Source organism: Sceloporus undulatus, chromosome 6 (genome assembly GCF_019175285.1).
Source record: "Sceloporus undulatus isolate JIND9_A2432 ecotype Alabama chromosome 6, SceUnd_v1.1, whole genome shotgun sequence".
Classification (NCBI taxonomy): Eukaryota; Metazoa; Chordata; class Lepidosauria; order Squamata; family Phrynosomatidae; genus Sceloporus; species Sceloporus undulatus.
In genome coordinates this window covers 146,697,536-146,721,471 of record NC_056527.1, presented here as the reverse complement: position 1 = coordinate 146,721,471, position 23,936 = coordinate 146,697,536, and the positions used below count along the sequence as shown (strand labels likewise).

Genomic DNA, 23,936 nt, shown 5'->3' with positions numbered 1-23,936 from the left:
CCCAACTGGAGAGCAAACATTCCGAGGAGGTCAATTTGGGAAGGCCTGCCGGAAGAGATCCGTTTTTGCTGCCTTTTTAAAAGCCTCCAAAGATATTATAAAGCGTATCTCCTCCGGCAGGTCATTCCAGACTTTTGGAGCGGCAACAGAAAATGTCCTCTGGGAAGTCGATATCAGTCTGGTTTTCTTGGACTGCAAAAGATTCTTCCCAGAGGACCTGAGAGTGCGGGAAGGATTGTATGGGAGGAGGCATTCCCTCAGGTACGCTGGACCCAAGCCATGTAGGGCTTTGTAGGTAATGACCAACACCTTATACTGTGCCCAGAAGCTAATAGGCAGCCAGTGTAGGGATTCTAAAATAGGTGCTATGGAATCAAACTTGGAACTCCCAGTCACCAATCTGGCTGCCATATTTTGGACCAGTTGCAGCTTCCGAACGAGGCATGAGGGTTGCCCCACGTAGAGCGCATTGCAGAAATCGAGACAAGAGGTTACAAGTGAATGTACAACCATTTCTAGGTTTTCCCATTCCAGGAAGGGTCATAGCTGGCGAATCAGCCGGAGCTGATAACAGGCGCTCCTGGCTGTCGCATCCACCTGAGATGACAGCTGAAGCGACGAGTCCAGGAGCACCCCCAAGCTATGAACACAGTCCTTTAGGGAAAGTGTGACCCCTTCCAGAACTGGAGAGCTTATCACCATTCCTGGATTAGGATTGCCTATAGCGAGTACCTCCATTTTATTTGGATTCAGTTTAAGTCTATTTTCCCTCATCCAATCCATTAATGACCTCAGACATTCATTCAGAGGGGAGATGCCATCCTTGGTCACCAAAGTGGTCCGAGACATGGAGAAGCAAATTTGTGTGTCATCAGCATACTGATAACACCCCGCCCCATGTCTCCGGATGATCTCACCCAGCGGCTTCATATAAATGTTAAATAGACAGTATCACACCTTGAGGGATACCTGATTTGAGCTCCCTCTTGGCTAAACAACTGTCCCCAAGCGACACTATCTGGAACCTACCCGAGAGATAGGACTAGAACCACTGCAGAGCAGTGCCTCCGATTCCTAACCCCCTCAAGCGTTCCAGAAGGATACCGTGGTTGATGGTATTGAAGGCTGCTGAGAGGTCCAAGAACACCAACAGGGCCACACTTGTCCTGTCGATACACAGACGGAGATCATTGACCAAGGTGACCATGGCGGTCTCGACTCCGCATCTCGACCTGAAGCCAGTTTGAAATGGATCAAGATAATTGGTGTCATCCAAGACTGTTTGGAGTTGGTTGGCAACTGCCCTCTCGATCACCTTGCCCAAAAAAGGAAGAAGAGATACCGGCCGATAGTTAGATTTCTCCAGGGGATCAAGGGAAGGCTTTTTAAGAATAGGTTTAACCACAGCCAGTTTTAAACTGGCTGGAAAACTGCCTTACCTGAGGGAGGCATTAATTATAGTTCTTAACAAATTCATAGTTGCCTCCTCTCCCTGGATGGCCAGCCATGAAGGGCATGGGTCAAGAGGGCAGGTGGTCTTTTTGACCTTAGCAAGCAGCTTGTCTTCGTCATCAGTACTCAAAGACTGAAACTGATCCAAATTAATCTCATTAAGAGTCGCTGGACACCTCTCTAGACGTTTCTGTATTAATGCTGGAGTCTAAGTCGGCCCTTATCCGAGAGATTTTATCTGCGAAGTAGTCGTTGAAAATATCACAGGAGGCCTCCGTGGGTTGGAGTAACGGATTCAAGGTGGAAGGAGTCTTGAATTAACTTCCTAACCACCTTGAAAAGCTCTGCCGGGTGAGATTTTGCAGACGCAATAGATGCAGAAAAGAAAGATTTCTTTGCTGCATTTATTGCCATTCGATAGGCTTTAAGTGAAGTCCTATGACGTGTCTTGTCAGATAAGAGTCAAGTCTTTTGCCAGCAGCGCTCTAGTCGTTGTACAGCCTGCTTCATCCTTCTAAGATCTTTAGTATACCAAGGATTTCTATTCGAAGCGGGCTGAAAAGGACACTTGGGAGCGATTGTGTCGATAGCCTTTCTAAGATCGTTGTTCCAGATAGATACCAAGTCTTCAACAGATTCACCGATGTTACCAGCCATTGCACCCTCTAGGGCTTCCTAGAACTTTTTGGGTTCCATTAGCCTTCGAGGGCGGACCATTCTAATAGGTCCAACATCTCTGGGGGGTTATGAATGGTGGCCTTTAGTCCAACCTTAACCAGGAAATGATCCGTCCATGACAAAGGGGAGGTACAAGTTACCTCTGCCCACAGATTTTCCTGTTCCAAACAAAAGACCGCATCGATGGTATGACCAGCGCAGTTCATAGGCCTGGAGACAATCTGGGATAGGCCCATGTTTGTCATGGCCCACATGAACTCCCAAGCTGCCTCTGTAAGACTTGAAGAACTGGACTCAAGGGGGATGTTGACATCACCTACAACAAGAAGCCTGGGAGTTTCCAACACCAGCTCCGTGACCAGTTGGGTCAGCTCAACTAGGCGGTCTGTTAAGCAACGGGGTGGTTGGTATACCAACCTAGACTATCTCTTGCCTTCAGGCAAAGGTACATAGCCTTGATGCGGTTTAATTGTCAGAGAGGTATCCTGTTCAAGATAAAGTTGTTCCTATGGACTATGGACACACCACCCCCTTGCACACTTCCCCTTACCTGCTCACTAATGGCATACTTGTCTGGGAGAGCTTGCACCCATGTAATAACCTGGACCCAAGCTTTTTAGGGCTTTGGGTCAGTGCCAGCCCTTTGAATTGTTCCCAGAAACAGACTGGCACCCATTGGAGCTTTTGCAGCAAAGAAGCTGTGCAATCTCTGTAGCCAGACCTGGTTCGCAATCTGCAGCCATTTGGATCAATTGAAGTTTCCAAATATTCTTCAAAGGAAGCCCCGCTTAAAAAGCACATTCCCGGAAGCCAATCAAGATGTAACAAAGGCATGTGCCACAAGCAGTGCAACCACTTGCCACAGTGTAACACAGAGCGAAAAAGTGGCAAGTAAAAAGGAATGGGACTGATTTCTTTTAGAAAGTGACTTGCCTTGCTCTGGGTAAAAGGCGTCCTGAAAGGAGGAGTCAGGAAGCCTTGCAGCCTTGCTGCCTGCTCTCTGGCACGGATCAGGGCCTTGTGGAAAGAGGGGGAGGGGTCTGATCTTCATGGTCCCACAGATGGTTTTGCCATGAAGCTCTCCTCCTCTTCTCCTTCCCAGCAGCAGCGGCGGCGGCTGCAGCAGCAAGAATAGCGGCAGGCAATGATGGATGGTGTTTTCATTCTGCTGCTCCAAAGGGTCACGGAGGGCCTTCCCAGCCCATGACAGCCACAGAGAGAAATGTTAGCTCTGAAAGGAAATTTATTTCATAGCTGGAGGGGAAGTTTGCCTGCCCTGAATGGATTCCTCTTGCTTGGTTGGTGGGTCACTGTGTAAAAATGCCTCCTCTGGAAGAGGCTGCTGTGGTTCTTGCCAAGAAGGCATTGGGAAGTGTCGGTTTTGTGTGTCTGAATGGAGACCCAGTCCTGGCTTTTGGACACCCAGCAAACTGCAGGATTCCCCCTTCCCCCTTGCAATGCTTTCTGTAAGTTATTGTGAAATAGAAACAATCCCCCAAATGTATCTGTTTTTGCAATCTTAACTCAATTGTGTGTTAAACCAATTTTTGTAATCTTTGATTAGGGACTTATTTTTAACTCAGATATTTTTCTGGTGATGGGCTGGTTCATACAAATTGCTAGGATACTGTTTTGTGTAAGTATATCTGCATCTGTGTATTGATGTCCTCTTTCAAACCACCACCCAGTTCCTTCTAGAAACAGAGCAGAGGAGCCTTTGCTCCGTGGGAGAATAAGCACACATTGGCAGTCTCTGGGAAAATGCATGTCCCTCTCCTCTCTGTCCATCTTCCTCTTGCTGTTTGTGTGCCCTCCGGTTTGCAGGGCCACCACGTTACCTGCACTGGGTGACTTGGGCTCAGGAGGGAAGGAGGGCTCTGGCGCTGGCCGAGACCAAAAGAGGACTCTCCCACCCCTTCACACTCTGCCACCAAGGACCAGTTAGCCTCTGATGGTCTAACATCTAGTGGCAATGAGTTCCCCAGGTTAATTGTGTATTCTGTAAAGAGAAGCTCTTCTTTTTATCTGTTCCACTATTCAGTGTCACTGTATGGAAGTCTCCCCTTTATGGGAATCTCATGGGAGCTTTCTCCTGCCCTTTCCATGGCTAGGCCCTACTCTGTTCTGCCTGGGCTGCCTCTCTGGCTGCCCTGATGCCTCTGGTGCCAAGACTGACCTGCCTTGCAGTGCGGCCCTCTCCCCCTCCAGTCCCAAAGAAGTCCCCCCCCCAACTCCATTTAAGTGATTGTTGTCTGAGAGGTGAGTTTAGGGACCCTGGTCTCATCTTACAAAGCCTAAGGCCCCTCAGCTCTGCTCTGCGCAACAAAAGGGAGGAAGGGGCTCTGAGCTGGGAGGCAGGAAGGCCCTGGAGCCAGGAAGACACACTTGTGTGGAGGGGTGTGTGCATGCGCACAGGCAAATCAAGGGGAAACCCTTAGCTTAGCAAAGACTCCCCCTCATGACTGTTAGGGAGAACACTGTTAGGTTCCCCTCATTACTGTTACCGTCCACTCAAAGTGCCTTCGTCCAGATTGCAAAGCAAGAGGACACTGCTTTCCATATCAGTCTGGCCCAGTTTGGACATGGTGCCAAACTATGGTCTGACCAGTGTAGAAAGCCATGGAAACTGAAAAATAACAGATAGAAAATGTGGGGCTCATTTTATGTTTTTTGTTGTTGTGTGCCTTCAAGTAATTTCTGACTTATGGCAACCGTAAGGGGAACCCATCGCAGGGTTTTCTTGGCAAGATTTCCTCTGAGGGGATCTGCCTTTGCCTTCCTCTGAGAAGAAGGCTGAGAGAGTGTGACTTGCCCAAGGACACCCAGTCGGTTTCCATGGCCAAGCAGGGATTTGAATGCCGGTGTCCAGAGTCATAGTCCAATGCTCAAACCACTATACCATGCTGGCTCTCCCTCTCATTTATGTATTTTGCACTTGTATAGCTCCCTCCTTCCTCCAAGAAGGTGAAGCATTGTGGGCTTGTAATCACAACAGCCTTATGAGGTAGCTTGGTAGGAGAGGAGCAGGAGCAACTCCAAAATCTCTCCGTTGGCATTTAATGGTTGAATGGGAAGCCTGGCTCTTCGGCTTCCTGGTCCTGATCCTGATCTGCCCCAGATAAAGCCCACGGCTGGCATAGTGGATTCTTCCCCCAAGATGATTTTGGGTGATTTAGATGGCCCAGACTGGCCTTAATACTTGAACAGTTGAAGCAGATCCCATCTGATCTTGGAAGCTCAGCAAGGTCTGCCCTGACTAGTCCTTGGGTGGGAGACCTCCGAGGAATAGCAAGTGCTGGAGAAGGACATGGGCAAACTACCTCTGAGGCTCCCTTGCCTAAGAAAGCCCTGTGAAACCCATGGGATGGAAGAGGCCTGGGCATGATGAGCACAGACACAGCCACACACTCAGAGAGAAGGTCCAGCCAGGCTTGGGCCTCTGGGTGGCCTCTGCTCTCCTCCCTCCCCCCATCGGACGGATGGACTGGCCGGCCAGGACCCTTTCCAGCTGCTGGCCAGTGTGGAGAGTGGGAAGGGGGCAGTGATGTTTTTACTGCTGTTGCTGCTTTGGGGGTGGGTTGGGGGCGAGGTGGTCTCTCTCCAGAGGCCCCTTGGAGGGGCAGAACAAAGCCCCACACACCCAAAAAGTGGGGAGGGGGGACTGGCCTCTTTTTAGATTTGAAAAGATAAGCAGCAAGGCAGGCGGGTGCTGGGTTCTCCCATCTGGCTCCCAGCAAACTGGAACTTGATGCCTGGCAAGATTCCTTTCCTCCAAACTTAGGTCACTTGGCTGTTGTTTTAAAAAAATAATGAAAGAACCACAACACTTGGGATTTCTATAGCATAGCCCCACGAACTGTGTGACCTCCTAAAACTGAGAACAGAAGCAGGTTGAGGCTTCTCTGGTGCTTTGCAAAGGGACAACTTGCGAGGAGTAATTTTCTTTTCAAAAGTCCTCATTGCAATCCTGAGATCAAGGGGCAGGGAGAAAACTGGCAGGGTATACATGGAGCAACAGCAGCAGCAGCAATTCTTGGGGTTGTTGTGGTTGTTTTTATTCTGGTGGAGTTTTGGACTGTCGGTGATTGAGAATCTCTCCCAGAATCTAGAAATTGGTAGGATATCACCAGATAATGTGTTCTGGTCCAAATAACAATTGTTTCTGATAGTTTTTTGTGAGGTTTTTTTTGGGCTATGAGGCTGTCTGTGTTCTAGAAGAGTTTATTCCTGACAATTCACAAGAAGTTGTGGCCGGCATCTTTAGAGAAGATATTTTTACTTTTTCTAAAAAATGAAACTTTTAAAAATAATTTCTGATGGTGATTTCATTCAGGTGCTTTGTCAGTTAATTCAGAATTGCTTCTAGAGCATCTCTCACTTGCTGGAACCAGCCTTGTTTTCTTTGTTGCATTCACAACTGCTCACAGTTGTTTTATTGTAGTAGTTGTTGTTGCTGTTGTTGTCATTTGCTGTTGCAGTTGCTCCTGTTAGGAAGAGAAAGGCAAGGGGCATTTCTTGCTGGAGAAGGAGATTGTGGCCCTTAGAGAAGGGGAGCTGAGGGGGGTCTTCAGAGGACCCCTTGGAGGGGGGCGAGATGCCCCTGCTTTCTGTGTGCATTTTAAAGCCCCCCCTGGCATTGGGGGGGGGGTTCCTGAGGATCAGGAAATGGCTTCCTCCTCCTCTTCCTCCTCCAGCCTTTTTAGTTTCTATCCCCCTTGAACCCAAACCGTATTTGCTTATTCTCCTAATGGGTTTCTGGTGTATTTACATTGCTGGGCTTTAGGCGTGCATTTCTGCGGGTCGGGTTTCCCTCTGTGGGCCGTTCCCACCCTTCCCCCGGCCAGTTCCCCGCATGGCCCTCTCTGTTGCCGGGAGCTGCCTTTGCCGAGGCCGGCACCAGTGTCAAAGGCCACGACCTGGGTGTCAAAGCGCCCGGCTATTCCTGCCGGCCTCCTCTTTGGCTTGAAGGATGATCTGGAGTTTATTGTGTTGGAGGGCTGGTAGGGGGGCAAGGAGGCCGCAATGGGGAGGGAAGGAAGGGAAGGGGCCCTTGGGCGGCAGAGCCCCCATCCATCCATGCCTGGCAGAGCCTCTGGGGCTGAGGCCAGTCACTCTCTCCCCAAAGATGGGGGAAACTGGGGGACCACATTTGCAAAAGCAAAAGTGCCACATCCCAGCAAAGTTAGCCCAGAAATCCTTCCCTGGCTGGAAATCCAAGAGGCCTCTTGGCAGGAGGAGGCCCCAACCTCAGCCTGCCTATGCCCAGAAATGTATTTGTTGGGTGATTTGTAATTTTTTAATATATTATATATATAATATCAGATATGAGACCATGGTCTGTGATGGGGTTTTAATGTGTGTTTCCACTTTAATAAATAAATAAATGGAAATCTGGTTTTGTTTGCAAGAGCTTTTAAACAACCACAACCGAGGGGCGGGGGGGGGGGGGGGAATGGTCCCTCTTCATCATCCGGCCATCTCCTCCCTTTGCTCTGCCAGGCCTTTATCAGTCACGAATTGGGGGCTGGAGTGGGGGAAGGCTCTCCGCCATTCGGAGAGAAGAAGAGAAAAGCCAGTGGTGGCCTGACTTCGGATTCCTTCTTAATTTTATCTAGCCCTGACCTGTTGGCTCATCCTGGCCTCCTTGGGAGGCTCACAGCAGCTGAAAGAAACAATGGGGGGATTTGGGGGTTGGATGGGATAGGATGGGCATGGATGCACAAGGGGTCTGCAAAGAACAGCCCCCAAATGGATGCCCCTTGTTGTGCCCCAACCCTGCTTTACAGCCGTATCTCTGTGTACATGTGTTTGATGTGCAAACACATGCACAAACACACTTGTGTGCCATTCTCCACGTAGCTCTTTCCAACATTCTCTTGCTTTATTTAGAAACCGTGCAAATTGAATTCTGGACCCTTCCACCCCAAGTGCCACTTTCCAAACACAAAAGAATGACTTGGCAGAGAAGGAAAGATGGTGAATTGAGGGAAATTTCTGGGGGGGGGGGGGAAATGTGGTGGTTGTGCAGAGTTTTAAGACACTGGAAATTTTGTCCAACTGTGGTCATCCAGGTTGCTAGAAGAAATATGCCATCTTTGAACAGCAAGAACAGCAACAAAAACCTGGTGATTTGCTTCTGCTAGACATATTTAGGGTACCCGCCTTGTTTTCCTGAAAGAGCCTTTAGTGTGTCAGGCAGAGTTTCCCCAGGACAGAAATGCCAAGGGGCAGGAAAGCTGCATCTGTTGCATCTCCTCTTCTCAAACAGTGGTTCAGAGGTAGTTGATGCAGAGCTTGGAGACAGCCCCTCCTTCCATAACTCTCATCTTTCGGCCCATGAGGGAGAGAACAGGCTGGCCCAGCGTCATCAGGGGCTAACCTGAAGAAGATGAGCCCTCCCTCCGATCCATCTGCCTTGGTCCAGGCCTCAGAGGGAGGGAAGAATGCTGGACCTGATCCCCTCCTCCCCTCACCATTCCCTTCTCCTTTTGTGTAGTGTCTTTTAGATTGTAAGCCTGAGGGCAGGGAACCGTCTGTTATCCCCTCTGTTGTAAACCGCTTGGATTCCCAGTGATTGGGCGGTATATAAATAAAACCTATTATTATTATTATTATTATTATTATTATTATTATTATTATTATTATTATTTTCTTGGACTGCAGCTCCAAGGATCTGAAAAAGACACTCAGTTTCCCAGACTCTGAGGATGCTCCACTCAGGTCTGGGGGGCTGTCCCTCCATGTTGCCGTTTGCTGGGGGGGGGGAGAGGGAGAAGCCCCCCACCCAGTCAGCCGAGCCGATCGGAGAGATGGGCATGGGAGGCTGGGGGGGTACACTGTTGTCATCAAGCTGAGCCTTTTTGGGGCCACCTGGGCTGCTCCCTGCAGCTCTGAGAGCTGGAACAACGGTGGGCTTTTTTGGGAAGGAGGGAGGGAGGGGGGTCTCATTGCTGCCCTCCCCCAGCACCCAGAGATATCTGGACCGTTTCCTGCCCCCCTCCTTTCCTTGTGGGCTCCAGGCGGGAAGGGTTTGGCCAGGGCCTGTGGCCTCCGCGAAAGGGCTCCAGCACCACCCCACGTCCTGAGGCAGGAGGACCACCAGCCAGGCCATGACTGTCCAGTTCGCCTCTCAGGATGCTCTGAGATCAAAGGATGCTGCTGGAGGGGGATGGAAGGGCAGGCAAAAAAGTGTGTGAATTGGAGGAGATGCCCTTCGGGAAGCAAGGGGCTTCCCAGGGAGGAGGAAGGTCTTTCCACCCTGCCACACAGTTTAGATCTTAGCAGGAGTGCCTTCAGTAGAGCTGATATTTTGTGAAACACATCATACCAGAGCTGTAGGGACCCAAAGAATCAAAAGAATCTCCCTCTCTTCCTTTTTTACTTCCTTCCTTCCTTTGTGCCTGTCTGGATGTGGTTTAAAAAAAAAATCTGCCCTTTTTGCTCCAAAGATCTCTGTGTACAGTTCTCCCAGAGTCCTGTGTGCAGCCTCATTTCACAGACAAAACCTCCTTCTCTCTGCAGATCCCCGAAGGAAGTACCACGTGCGCCTGCTGGCCTACAACAACATGGAGGAAGGATACCAGGCGGATCAGACCGTCAGCACCCCGGGATGCGTCTGTGAGTCTGCCGCATTTTTTGGCTTTTTCAGAAGAATTGTGTGGATATTGCAACTTTGGTGCCTGTGTAAAAAGCAGGACTTTGCATGGCCAGGCATGATGCATGTTTGTCTATGAAGAGTGACCGGTCTGCATTTATTTCTCAGGAAACAGAAAGGTTCCCAGAGTGGGCTGCAAAACTGCATAACAAGGCAGCCCCTGCTCTTTGTTTAGGAACTGAAACACCGCATGAAAGGAAAAGAGCAGGCCTGGGATAGCAGTACTCAGCTGGGTTGCCCGTTGCTGTCACTGAGTGGAGACTTGCTTGCTCTGTGGGGTTCTTCGGTGGCCAAGATTTTTGTGGCACCCAAAGTCTCCCCACCAGATCCACCCTGGTGCCCTACCAACCTGCCTGTCCTTCTCTCTCTCGACAGCCGTCCGGGACCGCATGGTGCCCCCGCCGCCCCCTCCTCACCACCTCTATGCCAAGGCCAACTCATCCTCTTCCATCTACCTGCACTGGGGGAGGCCCGCCTTCACATCAGCCCAAGTCGTCAACTACACCCTCCGCTGCAACCCGGTGGGCTTGCAGAACGCCTCCCTGGTCCTCTACCTCCAGACGTACGTAGAGGTCCATCCTGAGAATGGACATCCTCAACCCTCAACCCCTCCGCTTCTGCTCCATGTTAGCATCACAGTTTACAGCTCTCACTGGGCTGCCTCCGTCTCTTTGTTCTGCTCTTCACCTTCAGATCTGGCAGCCCTCTACAAACACATTCACAAAGGCAGATGCTGCAGATCCAAAGAGAGATTCTGAGGTGTCCTCCTAGGCCAGGGGTAGGCAACCTTTTTGAGCCGGGGGCCGGGTTGCTGTCCCTCAGACAACTGGGGGTCCGAAGCAAAAAAATAAATACTGTAATTAAATAATTTTTTTTTAAAAATTAAATATATAAATAAACCAGGACAAATGTAGGACAAAATTTTCAAATGGAAGACACTTCTTTTTAAAAAAAATGGAGGTCACGCGAAAAAATTTGCTGATTTTTAAAAAAATGTTAATATAAATGCATGTTTCTGAGGCTTCTATAGACAATTACCCCCCAAAGCCCCCGGCAGCAATCGGTGGCAGGACTGGGCTGGGGCCGGTCCCAAGGCCTTGCCGGGCCGCAGGTTGCCTACACCTGTCCTAGGCCATCTCTGCTCCTTGACGGTCCATACTCAGCACAGAAATCCCTGGCTGATTTGGCGGCAGCCTTAACTTTCTCTCTGTGCCCTTCTATGTTACTTACCTGGAAGGTTCATCAGACACATAGATTTCGGGAGATTGGATATGGTCAGAAACCTTACCTAACCTCCTCAGGTATAATGTGTGGCTTGTGGGATTGATCGGGGGGGGGGGGGGGCTCATCCACTATAGTGGTGCTGAGTGACTACTCACGTCTGGCTGTCCATTTCTCTCTCTCTCTCTCTCTCTCTCTCTCTCTCTTGTTTACATTTCTCTGGTTTTCAGGTCCGAAACTCACCTGTTGGTCCAGGGACTGGAGCCAAGCACCAAGTATGAGTTTGCTGTCCGGCTGCATGTGGACCAGCTGTCCAGCCCATGGAGCCCCGTGGTTTTTCAGGCCACGCTGCCGGAAGGTGAGGACTGGGGCCTTTTTTGCTTATTGTCAGCTCCCCTTGTTGGCTCTGCCTGTTCAGCTCTGAAGGGAACCCTCTCGGATACATCCTGGCAATGCTCCTCTTCGCATGCTGCTGCCGCACCGTTCCAAAGGATAAAAATAAAAAACAGGGGCCACCTTGTGGTTGGCCATGCTTATTGCTGTCCCCAACTTTAAAAGGGGAATAAAACACCACTAATAACTTGTTAAGCATTTCAGGCTAATTATAACATTTTGGGCAGGCATATTGTGGCATGGAAGGGGTTACCTGGTTGGCATGCTGGAGTTTTGTTTTATTGTCAGGAGTTACGAAGACATTTCCATGTGTGTGTTTGTGCCTGTGTGTGCCTCCATCCCCTAAAACCACCCTGCTTTTGCCTCCACAGCACCCTCAGGTCCCCCGCTGGGGGTGAAGGTGACACTGATAGAGGAGGACACGGCCCTGGTGTCCTGGAAGCCTCCCAGTGGGATTGGGACCGCCGTCTCGCGCTACACCATCCTCTATGCCTCCCGGAAGGCTTGGGTTGCTGGCGAGTGGCAAGTCCTCCACAGGGAAGGTGAGTCAAGCGGTCAGCTGATGGCCTGGCAATTGGAGCGGCGGAGGCTGCCTCCTGGGCTGCGCAGGACCCCGGCCTCATTGGTGCCAATGCAAGCTCATTGCCCATTTTCTGGGCACAGCCCTGAAGACCCCAAAGGCAGACCACCATGACTCCCCGCCTCAGCTTAATCTCCCCTGCACCATGTTCAGCTGGATCTTTCCTTGTCTGCCCTCCTGCCTTGCGGAGGAGAGGAAGGGAGGGTGGGAGAAGGGTTCAAATGCTCCAGGAAGTGGGGAAAGTGTTGGTTCGCCTTAGAAGACTGATGCTCCATCTAGGAAGAAGGAATCAGATTTGCGGACGGTTAGGCTCATTGAATAGGAAGGGATCCCCCCTGGTCTATCTCCTTCTTTCTTTCATTGGAGGAAGACACCATCCAAGCACCCCTCAGGACAGAGGGCCACCCAGCCTCTGCTTAAAAACTGCTTCCAAAGAAGGAGACCCCACCATAATCAGAGGGAGTATTTTCCACTGCTGAAGCCACTGTTTGTATTGAAATGGGGACAGCTGTTAAGATTTCTTTTTTTAGAGGAAAAATCAAGCCTAAATAGAAAGTTTCCATGCTCAACAGTTAAAGCCCTTCAATACCATTTCAGCTACCATGGCTCCATCCTATGGAATCCTGGGATTTATAGTTTCATGAGGTTCTTAGAAGTCTCTACTGGAGAGCTCTCATTCTCTGATTTTCATGTAGCAAAGGGTCCAAGTTGCAAAGGGAACCTCTTTTCTGTTGTCCCCGTTCCGGTGGTTCTTTGGGGGGAACAGAAATGAGACAAATGCCCAGCAGTCAGCAAGGGAACAAGATGTTGGCTGAGTCTCCTGGACCAACAGCAGCCTCCTTTTTTCCTCTCTTCTGCCCAACCTCAACTCACAGGTACGATCACAATGGCTCTGCTGGAGAACCTCTTGGCTGGGAATGTCTACCTGGTTAAAATCGCGGCCTCCAATGAAGTCGGGGTGGGTCCCTTCTCCAGCACGGTGGAACTGGCTGTCCTGCCGAGAGAAGTGCCTGAGTCAAACCAGAGGCCAAAGCGGTTGGACTCTGCCGATGCTGCTGACACAGGTGGGGAGAAACCCTCGGGTGCAAAGGAGGAAGGAAGGAAGTATGGATGATAAAAGGAAAAAGAAAATAAATATCAGGGTGGAGATAGGGATTGAGGAAGGAAGGAGGACTAGATGAATGATAGATGAATGATAAAAGGAAGGAAGGACAAATGGATGGAGGGACCTTTTGCCTTGCCACTGTTTCTTGCTTGGCTGCCAGCTTCTCTCTTTGGGTGGCTTTGTCTTTGATATCATCATTTAGACGAGGTCTTCTCTCTGTCATCCTCCTCTAGGTCCATTGAAGGGCACCTTCTGCCCTTTATGATTTTGGACCCAAGTGCTCTTTCCCTGACTTTGCCCAGGAAGAGAGAGAGATTCTCTGGGCTGCAGCCATGCAAAAAATACAGCAAAACCAGCCGAGGGAAATAGCTTGAAAATCTCCCAGTCTGTCTGGCAAAGGCTTCTCAATGGGAAAAACAGGAAATTATTTTCAAGTGCTCTCAGCAGTATGGCTGGACCTGTGTCATTCCCTGTCTTGTTTCCCGCAGCTTATTCTGGATACTACCAGCTGGATCAGAAGTCGATGACGGGCATCATTGCCGGTGTCTCCATTGCCCTGGCCTGCATCATGATTTGCATCCTCATCCTCATCTATCGCAGCAAAGCCAGGTTGAACTGAGAGGGAAGGGCAGCCCTTGAGCACTTTGGAGGGGCTGCTGATTTTGGGAGGCAGTGGTCCCAGGGAGGAAAGAGGCTGGGGAGGTCAGGCTGAGGGGCAGTGGAAAGCACCTTTGGAACTCAGAACACTGAGGGCACAAATCTCCCAAAACCACTACGCTTCATTCAGTTTACTTTCAGTTCCCAAATTTCTTCCTTTGCAGTAGCTGGAAACTTCAATTGAGCTTTTAGAAACAGAGTGCAGTCATCCAAAGCAAAGGGGCAACAGGCAGAGTGACCACAGGGAACCAAGGAGGATGCCAGAACAACAGATGGAAGAGATGCTCAGACTGTCAATGCTTTCCAGTGTCTCACTCTCTGCCATGCTAGAAATTTGGGGACTGAAGGGGCAGAATTCTTTCTTGGCAGCTACACCTCTGGCACAGGAAATCTGCCTCTCTATGTGTGTGTATATGTGTGTGTGTCTGCCCAAGAAAAGCCTGCATGGGATCTGTGTGTGAACTTGCAGTAGAAATCTGTTGGCTTTTGCATTCCAGGTCTTGATTCTCCAGGATTCTTAGCCAAAACATGCACACAGACACGCAGTCCATCTGTTGTGGTGCAGCTTTTTGCTGGCAGCTCCATTTCAGACTTCGGGGGGGGGGGGGGAATCACTTCTTGGAGTGTCCCCCCTCAACACCAACCACTATGTAGGTTCAAAACTAGCCCTTCACAGAAAAAGGCACAGGAGGGGGGACCTTGACAAGGGATGGTTCCTAGGGAGGTTTGCAAGATTTCAGCATCCCACTGACACCCACACACACACAGCCCTGCAGGCTCATGTCCTGCTTTGTGCCAAACTCCTCCTCTTGAGGAGCCATGGTCATTTTGTGTTCCTTTGCTCCTGGCTGGGCACCTGTCCATCTGTATCTCACTTTATCAGTATCTTAGCACCCCCAAGTCAGTCTTGCATGAAAGGTGCCTCTTCTGGCCCAAGGCTGACCTCTCTTTCGCTCTCTTTTCCTCATGGCACAGGAAAACCTCTCCTCCCAAAAGCATCCCGGAAAGCCCCGACCAGCTCTCCTCCACCAGTGCCTCTTCCGCAGGAGCCCATGAGGCGGGCAAGAATGCCCATGACTTGGCCGAGAACATGGAGTCGCTTCTGCCGAGGAGCAGCTTCCTTGACACCAAGGTACGCGGCCCACTTCTCCTCCCCTCTCGCTGCTCTCTGGTTTTATCTATTGTAGTCGTTTATTAAAATATGTCTCTCCCACCCTCCTTCCCTGCTATCCAGAGATCTCAGGATGGTATACAATAAAACTAACCTGGAAGATTTATAGATGTAAAAATAGAAATGCTTTTTAAAAAGCATAGTAAACTATTCAAAAGGTTAGAGAGGCAGATTAGACTATTTACGGTAAAATTGTTACACCCTGTTCATGCGAGAGGTTGTGTAAAACCCACACTGAACAATTGCATTTTCACTTGGCACCATAATGACATTGGCAACACCACTTGCAAACCCCAGTTTTACAGGTGTGTTTGTTTCAAAACAAATTACTCTCTTTTACTCTGTTCATCAGGCCAAGAATCTCTCAAAGAATCTTGGAAGCTGGGATATATTGGGATGGGTAGTGCCCCCCCACTCACTGGCACCACCTTTCCATGGGGTGGGATTGCATGTGGGGCTAGTGGCTATTCTGGCAGGACCGTGGCTACCAAGAGGGTCTCCGAAGCTGGGATGGCTTTTGCTGAGGGGCTGCACTAAAGGTTCCAGAAATCCATTTAATACGGTGCAGAAACCACTTATTGCCAGGTCAAGAGGGATATATCCGATGAATAAGTGGTCTACAAGAGTATCTTTTGCTTGGTGACCATGGCAAGATATTGGGAAGGCACTAGGAGGCCAACTGGTACTTATAATACTACTACTACCACTACTACTACTACATCATCATCATCCCCACCATCTTGGTTCCACACTATTCCCATGGTTACTGACTGGAGTTTTGGATCATCAGCAATTCAGATTCTGTCTCAGTGTCAAAGTGTAGATTGAATATGAGTAATTGATGGATCAAAACTCCAGTTGGGAACATCTGGGAGACTTTTTGAAACTTATAGTGGTTTGATGATTGATTGATTGATTGATTGATTGATAGATACCCTTCCTTCTTCTCAGGCCAGGACTCAAAGTGGTTTACAAAGGCTAATCTAATCTATTGCGAAATGTAGGCATCATGCCAAACTATCCACAGAGTACCAAAGCAGTTATAAGCTTGTTATAGCCAGCCACTCGGGGGGTGCTGGGAGCTGCAGTCCAACCGTATCTGGAGGTTCCCATGTGCTTTATCAGATAAATAATTCAGTGGTTTTTTGGGGGAGAAGGAGTTGCCACTGAAGGTTTGTAAGACCCACAGCACCATGTGGCGTATTTTTCCTGAGAGGCAGCTGAGCAGGGCTTACTCCCAGGCAAGCGTTCCCAGGGCGGCCTCTTCAGTTGGCATGAGGCTTCGAAGCGGAGGGAGCCAAGGGCCTAGCCTATTCCTTCCTACCAAGAGATGTGATGTTTCCTCTGCCTTTCCTTCAGGGTGGAACTGATCTGATCATCAACAGTTTTGGCCCCATTGCAAAGAACAGCTCAAAGAAGAAATGGCTCTTTTTCCAAGACCCAAGGAAAGCCAAGGCCACGGAGGTGAGGTGGCCCTTCCGCTGAGGATGTGGGAGTCCTGGCAGGGTGCTAGGCTGGTGGAAGGGGGCTCCCAGGTGTGCCTGGCCTTTGGCTCCTAAGGGGCAGGATTTGGAGTGCTGGGCTCATCTGCTGTGCCGGCTCTTGTCCCACCTCTGCTTGGCCTCTTGTTACCTACACCATTCAAATGTTATTCTTCCCCTCAGAAGGAGCTGTGCCAAAATTATTATTATTATTATTATTATTATTATTATTATTATTATTATTAACCATTATTTATAAAGCGCTGTAAATTTACACAGCGCTGTACATACAATCTTTTTAATTGGACGGTTCCCTGCCCTCAGGCTTACAATCTAAAAAGACACGACACAAAGGGAGTGGTGGTGGGGAAGGGGCCTCTCTAGTAGGATAATACATATAAAATACATAGCAATATAGGAAATGATTCAATAAAACAGGCAACAAAAGAACATCAAATAGCAAGTGACAATTATGCAATGCCTGGGAACGCTGCCCTGAACAGGATGGTCTTCAACTCCATTTTGAAGCTGGTTAAAGAAGTGATGGCTCTTGTTCATGGGGGAAGAAGGTTCCAGGAGTGAGGGGCAGCGAGTGAAAAGGGGCGAATCCGAGATGGGGCAGAGGAAATCCTGGGCTGGGACAGCAGACCTTGACTACCAGAATGGAGGGCTCTAGTGGGAAGGTGAGGAGAAATAAGGTCTGATAAGTAAGGAGGGGCCAGTCCATGGAGGGCTTTAAATGTCGACAGCAGGAGTTTATACTGAATGCGGAAAGGGAGGGGGAGCCAGTGAAGGGATGCCAACACAGGAGAGATATGGTCACAGCGGTGGGCGGATGTGATAATGCGTGCAGCTGAATGCTGGACAGAAATTAAAGGACGGAGGTGAGAAAGAGGTGAGAAAATTCCTGAGCTGCTGTCTAATTGGGAACGTCTCCCAATGCCAACTGCAGCTCTGTCCCATGGGACCAAGCAGGGGTCCACGGAGAAACATGGGACGCACTGCTTATGAACAAGGGAACTTTCCCCTCCCTGACATGATCAGCCAGGGCAATGTGGCCACTTGTGGCAGTGGGGTCTGTGGGCTGGTGCTGTTTGTCAGCCATTGTGATCAGCAGTGACTTTCCAGGACAGGCGGAGTAGATGTGGTCAGTGGGAGCAAGTGGGATGATGGAGCCTGGGGGGTTGGCAGGGCTTCGATTAGCAGCCCAGCTCGACAATCCCGTAAGTCTTTGCCTCCCTCTTCCCTCCAGACCCAGAGCCGGTGTGCCGAAGCAGTGTGTTTGCACCAACCGGACACTACTGCTATTCTCAGCCCCAAAGACAGGGCCCTGGTGCAGACCCAGCAGGAACAGGGAGCCGCGTATGCCGTGGTTGCCGACACAGAGCATTCAGCCAACAGCGAAGGGAGCCATGAAACAGGTGACTCTGGCAGGTTCTCTCAAGAGTCCAATGAAGAACCGCATCTCTCTGACGCGTCTGCAGCCGCCATGGAGGCAATGCCACCACCATCACCACACTCCGCTTTGTTTTCCCGGCACAATGTCTGCGTGACCCCTGGGTGCCCAAGGGCTCCCAAAGAACCACCTGACCTCATTCACCCTCCGCCTCTCTAGCCGTTCTCAGCGGAACAGCAGCACTGAGTTGCTGGCCGGATGACCAACCGACTGTCTGACCGCCGTTTTTATCTGTTCAAAGGACAATGAACAGTGAGCCAAAGCTTTAAGTGGGAGCCCTGGGAGGGCGGCAGGTGACCCCCACGATTTCTGTCCATGGTTTGTTTTGTTTGTGTGTGTGTTTTTAATGTGTTAAAACTCACTCATCTTGAATGTTCAGTGCGCAACAATGTGAAAGGAGGGAGAGAGGACAGATTTCTGAGTAGAGTTGAAAAGGGAGGAGTATTTATCTATCTATTGATACCGTATCACTGGAGCGAAGGGCCACAGGGCCCTTGGCTTGGATATCTACCTCAGTTTGCCGGGTGGCGGACTCGGAAGAGCAAGAGCACCGCTTCCGAGGTTGTTGTCATTTGTTTTTTGTGTGAAGAGTTGGTCTCAACTACATACCTGATGATAACTTCCTAGTAGCTCCCCCCTCCCCTATTTTTTTAAAACTTCCCTCTGTTTTATATGTAGTGTGTGTGGATGTGAGAGTGTGCATGTGATTCAAAGGAGTTGTGTAGGGAGGCGGGCAAGGTGGCTGTTCAGCTCTCTGGCTTTGTAGGAGGAGGAACTCAGGAGAAGGTGCCTCTGTGCATTCTATACACATGCACACCGGAGCGGACACCAGAGAGCAACCTGGAGGAAGGAGCCAGCGTTCATTTGCCACAGACCCCCCCCACCCCCCAAAAAGGGGGACAGGCACAGAGGTTGCCTGGGGAGTGGGCTCCCAGCTGGGTCTGAACATGCTGGGGGCATTTGGGCTGGAAGGCTGTCTGCCTGGGGGCCCTCCCTGGGTGGGCTTCGTTTCAGGCCCTTTGGGGCTGAGGGACCCCACCTCTCCCTGCCTTGTGACCCCCAACCTGCCTCGGACAGTGCCTTCTGCTTCAGCCTCTGATCCCCCAAATCCATTTTCTATGCTGATTCCCTGGGGGGCAGCAAAGCCCTCCCCTTGATGGCTCCCCTAATTTGGCCAGACCTGACAGGTAGTTCTGAATATGGAGTGCCTTGTTGCACCTCATAGCAACTGTGCCTTCCGCAATATTTGCCTATGTCTGTTTATTGAGGCACCTCTGTCTGTGTGTGTATATACTATACCTATATATCTATATCTGTCTATCAGGAAACCACTCTTTTGTCTTATGCTTTTTGTTAGTCTTCATGGAAGTTGCTTTTGGGAGTCCAGAAAGATGCCTTAAACGTGCTCTGCAGGTTGTGGGGAAGTGGGACAGGAGAGTGGCAGGGTCTACACAGACCCCCACCCCATCCCTGAATCCCAGGTCTTTAGCCCACAGGTGGGCTTCTGAGCCATAAAGCCTTCCCTCCCCAGTTCTCTCCCCTGGGTTCAAATCACCCAAATCCTCCAACCCAGCACCGCCTGGCTCCTGCCGGGAGAAAAGGCCCAAGAGGGAGCTGAGCAGCGACCAGAAGGGGCCCCGCCTGGGACCCACACAACTCCTGTTTATACTACCTCCTTTTAAAAGTTATTCTAGTATTATTGTTTTCCTGTACTCAGGGCGCAGTTTGTTACTTTTTAAAAGCTGTCTTGCAGCAATGCAAGGCAAACTGACAGGGTATCATGTATAATTTTGTTTTTGCGTGTGCGTGTGTGTGCAAGAGAGAGTCATTGACTGATCGGGCGACTTGAGAGCGAGAGCACCAGATTCACCAAAGCTAGAAGCCAGTCCCTACCAATCTCTCCTATTTGCCCCTTCCCATGGCACCCATTAGTAATTTCATTTCCCCAAACCATCAAACTAGAAATGCAGCTTTTTTCAGGGGAACCTCTCCAGCTGGGCTGCACATTCCCTTGTGCCATGTTAAGGGGGCAATCAAGACAAATTAATTTTGGGTGGCAGTACATCTCTCTGTCCCATCGTCTGTCCCCGCCCCCCCCCCCCTTTGGCTTTGGTGATCTGGCTCTTCCCTCTGTAGATGTTTAGGCTGTCTTTGTTGGCTAGCTAGTGCTGGACGGCCAGGACATTTGCATTGTTTTCCTGATTCAAGGCTTTAAAGATGATAATAACCTTGTACCAAAGAATGTTCTGTAGAGAAGGAAAAGGAAAGCTGCATATTTTCCAAAAGAAATTGAGCTAGTTAAAAAAGAATACATTTTATTGCCTAAGTACAGTAGTTACTAACCAGAAGAGAAGAGATCCAGGCAGTAGGGCCTTGATGGATGCTAGTGGTTAGTTGCCAAGATTAGTTCCACAATATTAACTACCTTAATGCTCAAAGAACCTTTAAAGAGAGATCCTTCCTGCACAGAGTTCTCCAAAGATGGAATTCCTAGTGGAGTTTTGCATTCCTTTTCTTCAGCAACTCACTTCCCCAGCAGTCCAGCTTAGATACAATATTTTGAAAATGTGTTTTTTATATATATTATATCTATATCTATATATATCTCTATGTATGTACTTGCTGAAGAAAAAGAAACTCCTCTCACCAAAGATGTATTTTGTCGCCTCACTGGACAAAGCTGCTGTTGTTGCGTCACGGCAGAGAACCGGCTGTGGACGCTCCAGGCCACAGGGCGAAGGGGGTCGCCACGGACATTGTGCCAAGGAGACCCCCATGGTGCTTCCCTTTCCCTTGCCTCGACTGTGCCCGCCTGGGCTCTTAGCAATACATGCCGAGGGCCGATATGCCAAGGTAACCATTCTTCTCCTCCAAAGACTTGTTTGCTGTGAAGTTGACGCTTTTTAAGCCTCCTTGCTTCCCTTTCCATTGATGCCAGCCCCACTCCTCCTTGAGGTTTCCATGCCAAAGACCAGATAAGCTCTGCAGGCTCATTCTGGGACAAAGTTGAAGGAGGAGGAAGAAGAGCAGGCGGAGGGTGAGGGGCTCCTCTTCCCACGGCTGGTGGCTAAAGGAGGACAAGGGACCTGAATGGGGTCTCCATCCCCCAAAGAGCTTTGCCAAGGCTAAAAGGAACCTCCCCTCTTGAGGGTCCATCCCTTGGACTCCTCCGACTAAACAAAAGAGAGGCCATCTTCCCTCACTTGGGTGCCTTTGCCGCTTCGGTCACCTGAGAGACCCTTGAGTCAGATCAAGAGGGGCTTGGCTGCCCACCAGGAAAGAAATAGCATTTTTATTTTGTCAAGGATTCCTTAGCAGCAAATAAAGAAAACCAAAGATATTTAAGGTTACCTCTGCAGAGAGGCCCAAAGCCTAGGTAGCTCTCCTTGCTTTGCTTTGTTATTTGAGTTCACCTTCTGTCCTCAGCTGTCTCTCCAGCCCATGCCAAGAGAGGCACTTGGCAGTGCCCTGGCTTACTCTCTTCCTTTGGGCATGGTCCTCCCTGGGGTAAGTATGGTTTCTTCTGCCTCCTCTTGTGGGCAGCTCCATTCTCTGAGCTTTGCCACAACAAGGACCCACTAACCAGACTGCCCACCTCCCACGCCGTGGCATCTTTGCCCGCAGGCGTTCCAGGTGCTGAGGAGGGGCAGAGGCCCCCTTTGCCTCACGCCCATTCCCATCTCAAAGTGTCTTAGAGGCGAGGCACAGGGTCAGAGGATGCTCTCTAGTGGGAGGCCAGCCAGAAGGCCAGGGCTTGTGCAAGGCTTTTTCTCTCTATGTGTGTCCATGTGCGAACGCACAACCTGCAGGTCTTTTAAGGAACCTGGTCTGACCCAGAAAAGTCTCTTTAGCCAGTTAGAAGGACAGATGCCGCTTCTGTACATGCATGTCATTCCTGGCAAATTTAGCCATTTCTCCTTGATAAAACTCAGCAGAATAGATTCTTTTTTACTTATTCTACCACTTAATTACAGTTTGGAAAAGTTACTTTTTTTGGACAGCAACTCCAGGAATTACCCAAGTGGACCAAGTTCTCCATTAAATTTACTAAGTTCTCCATAATATCACCCCCAATTCTCCCTAGAGGTTCCTAATGGTCTTTGCCGCTGGAGGTCCATTCAGTTGGGAGACATGAGCTCTGGAGCGGCCTTGCAGAAGGGGAAAGTGCTCCTGCCCCTGCCTTGGCTTTGTCTGGCATTACATTTAGAGCTACCTTGGATGCTACTCTGGGAGAAAAAGACCAAGGAAAAACCCAATGCATGTTGGTAAACAAAGGAAACCTGCTTGCTGCTGGGCCATTCTGAGCCTGTCCTCCAGGACTGGGGCAAACGCTAGTCCTTGGGGCCGGGTGGTTTGGGGCATCTGAACTGTCACAGGAGAGGCTTTGCTTGGTGCCAGTGATTCCCCTGAGTGGTTCTTTTCAGCTTTTATCCCAGGTCTGCCTACAGCTGGTTTTAATTTCTTTAAAACACCAGCAGTGTTGAAGCTTTGTGGACTTTTGCATCAGGGGGACCAAGGCATAGAAAGGTGACACATTTGGGTTCCTTAGAGGAGAGCCAGAGAGGCCTTTCAGGGCTTAGACCAGGCAACACATTTTTCTTTCCAATCTGCTGACTAAACCGAACCCAGGGCAGAAATCGGCCCATGTGGCATTCCCAACTTTTGCTATTGTGCATGCCCATGCAGACATACACCTCTGCGTGGTGCATTTCGTGGATGGCCTTGTTCATGAATCCAGGCTTCTTTTTAAAGCCCATTTCTTATTCCTCCCTCCCCTCCCTGATTTTCTGTTGTGTTTTATGAAATGTGAATGAATAGCAAGTGTGGGAGCCCAGCTGGATTTCTTGATGCGACGCAACGCAATGTGGCGCAACGTGAGGGTGTTCTGGGCCCTGTCACTCCTTCTGCCGTTTTCTCACAAGGGCCGCAACGACTGTCTGGTGAATGGAGGACGGAGCTGAATTACATTAATTTTAAATTTGACTCAGGGGATCAGCTCCGTGGTTCCATTGCATGAGGGCAGCCGGTGTGTCTCTGGATAATGAATGTACTTTTTACAATGTGCTTTTTAAATGTATGGTTTTATAATGTGGATTTTTAAAAAAGAACCTCTCTTTTTAAATAGCATTATAGTGAATGTTCACCCGATGTATTTGTTTCTCCTCTTCCCCCATCCTCTCCTCATGGCTGGTTCTGATACTAGCACAAATGTCATGCCAAAAATGCATAGAAGTTTAAATGCCAAAATGTTTATAAAACTGCTGTCTAATACTGATGGATTGCACAGTTTTAATAATTTTTTTCCTTTAGTAAATGCTAGCCCCTTTTTTGCCCTTTTAAGGAGTTGGTTTTCTTTTCGGTCTATTATTCAGGGGTCAAAATGTGGGGATGGATTTGGGCAGACCTCCTCCATCAAGCTCTCTCCCCCCTCCTGTTAAAACCCCTCCCATGGGTTTCAACTCCCACTACTCTCTCAACCAGGACGATGGACCTTGCTGCTTGGGAATGGTGGGAGTTGTAGTTCACCACATCTGTGGAGCTCTGGCTTGGGGAAGACTGGGCTTTAGCATGGAACGGGTGAGTTGATGGGTGAGTGGCGGAAGCCGTGGAAGACCCAAGGATCAGCCTTTGGATCCTAGAGGGAAAAGGGTCCCTTCCCTCTCCACAAACCCTCTGGCTGTGCAAGGGGGGGGGGCACTGGGGCCAGTCTGGAGGCCACTTTAATGCCTGGGGATCCTCCTGGGGATGCAGGGACTACTAGGAACAGAAAACCCCAAGTACTCAGAAGTCCACTTCTGATTCCCAAAAATGGACATTTTTTGATGTTAAAACTGTAGAGAAGGCCTTGCAACATATTTAAAAGGTAAATCATTGTGCCTGGAGATTTCCAGGAGTGGAAAATCACCCTTTTGGGTGGGAGGAGGTGGATTAAGGTCACTGTGGTGAGCCTGGAGGGCCATAAGAGCCTGCTTGGGGTTGCCCAGGACCGATCTTTGCCCACCCTGGTTTACTGAATATGGAAGTGCAGGTAACCCCCTAGCTTCCTTTCCTGGGGGTCCCACATGAGACCCCTCTCCACCCTGAGGAA

General features: G+C 49.8%; 1 protein-coding gene across 1 annotated transcript in view; it reads left to right on the top strand.

Moving 5' to 3' along the window:
* Nucleotides 1-22,918, top strand: part of PRTG (protogenin) — a 65,909-nt gene extending 42,991 nt beyond the window's left edge. Inside the window, exons 12-20 of the mRNA XM_042475620.1 lie at nucleotides 9,652-9,747; nucleotides 10,160-10,346; nucleotides 11,236-11,363; nucleotides 11,770-11,940; nucleotides 12,854-13,042; nucleotides 13,572-13,692; nucleotides 14,716-14,872; nucleotides 16,271-16,375; nucleotides 17,645-22,918. Coding sequence (XP_042331554.1) covers nucleotides 9,652-9,747; nucleotides 10,160-10,346; nucleotides 11,236-11,363; nucleotides 11,770-11,940; nucleotides 12,854-13,042; nucleotides 13,572-13,692; nucleotides 14,716-14,872; nucleotides 16,271-16,375; nucleotides 17,645-18,007 — 1,517 coding nt within the window. The 3' untranslated portion in view covers nucleotides 18,008-22,918. The remainder of the gene's footprint in view (nucleotides 1-9,651; nucleotides 9,748-10,159; nucleotides 10,347-11,235; nucleotides 11,364-11,769; nucleotides 11,941-12,853; nucleotides 13,043-13,571; nucleotides 13,693-14,715; nucleotides 14,873-16,270; nucleotides 16,376-17,644) is intronic.
* The last annotated feature ends 1,018 nt before the right edge of the window (nucleotides 22,919-23,936 follow it).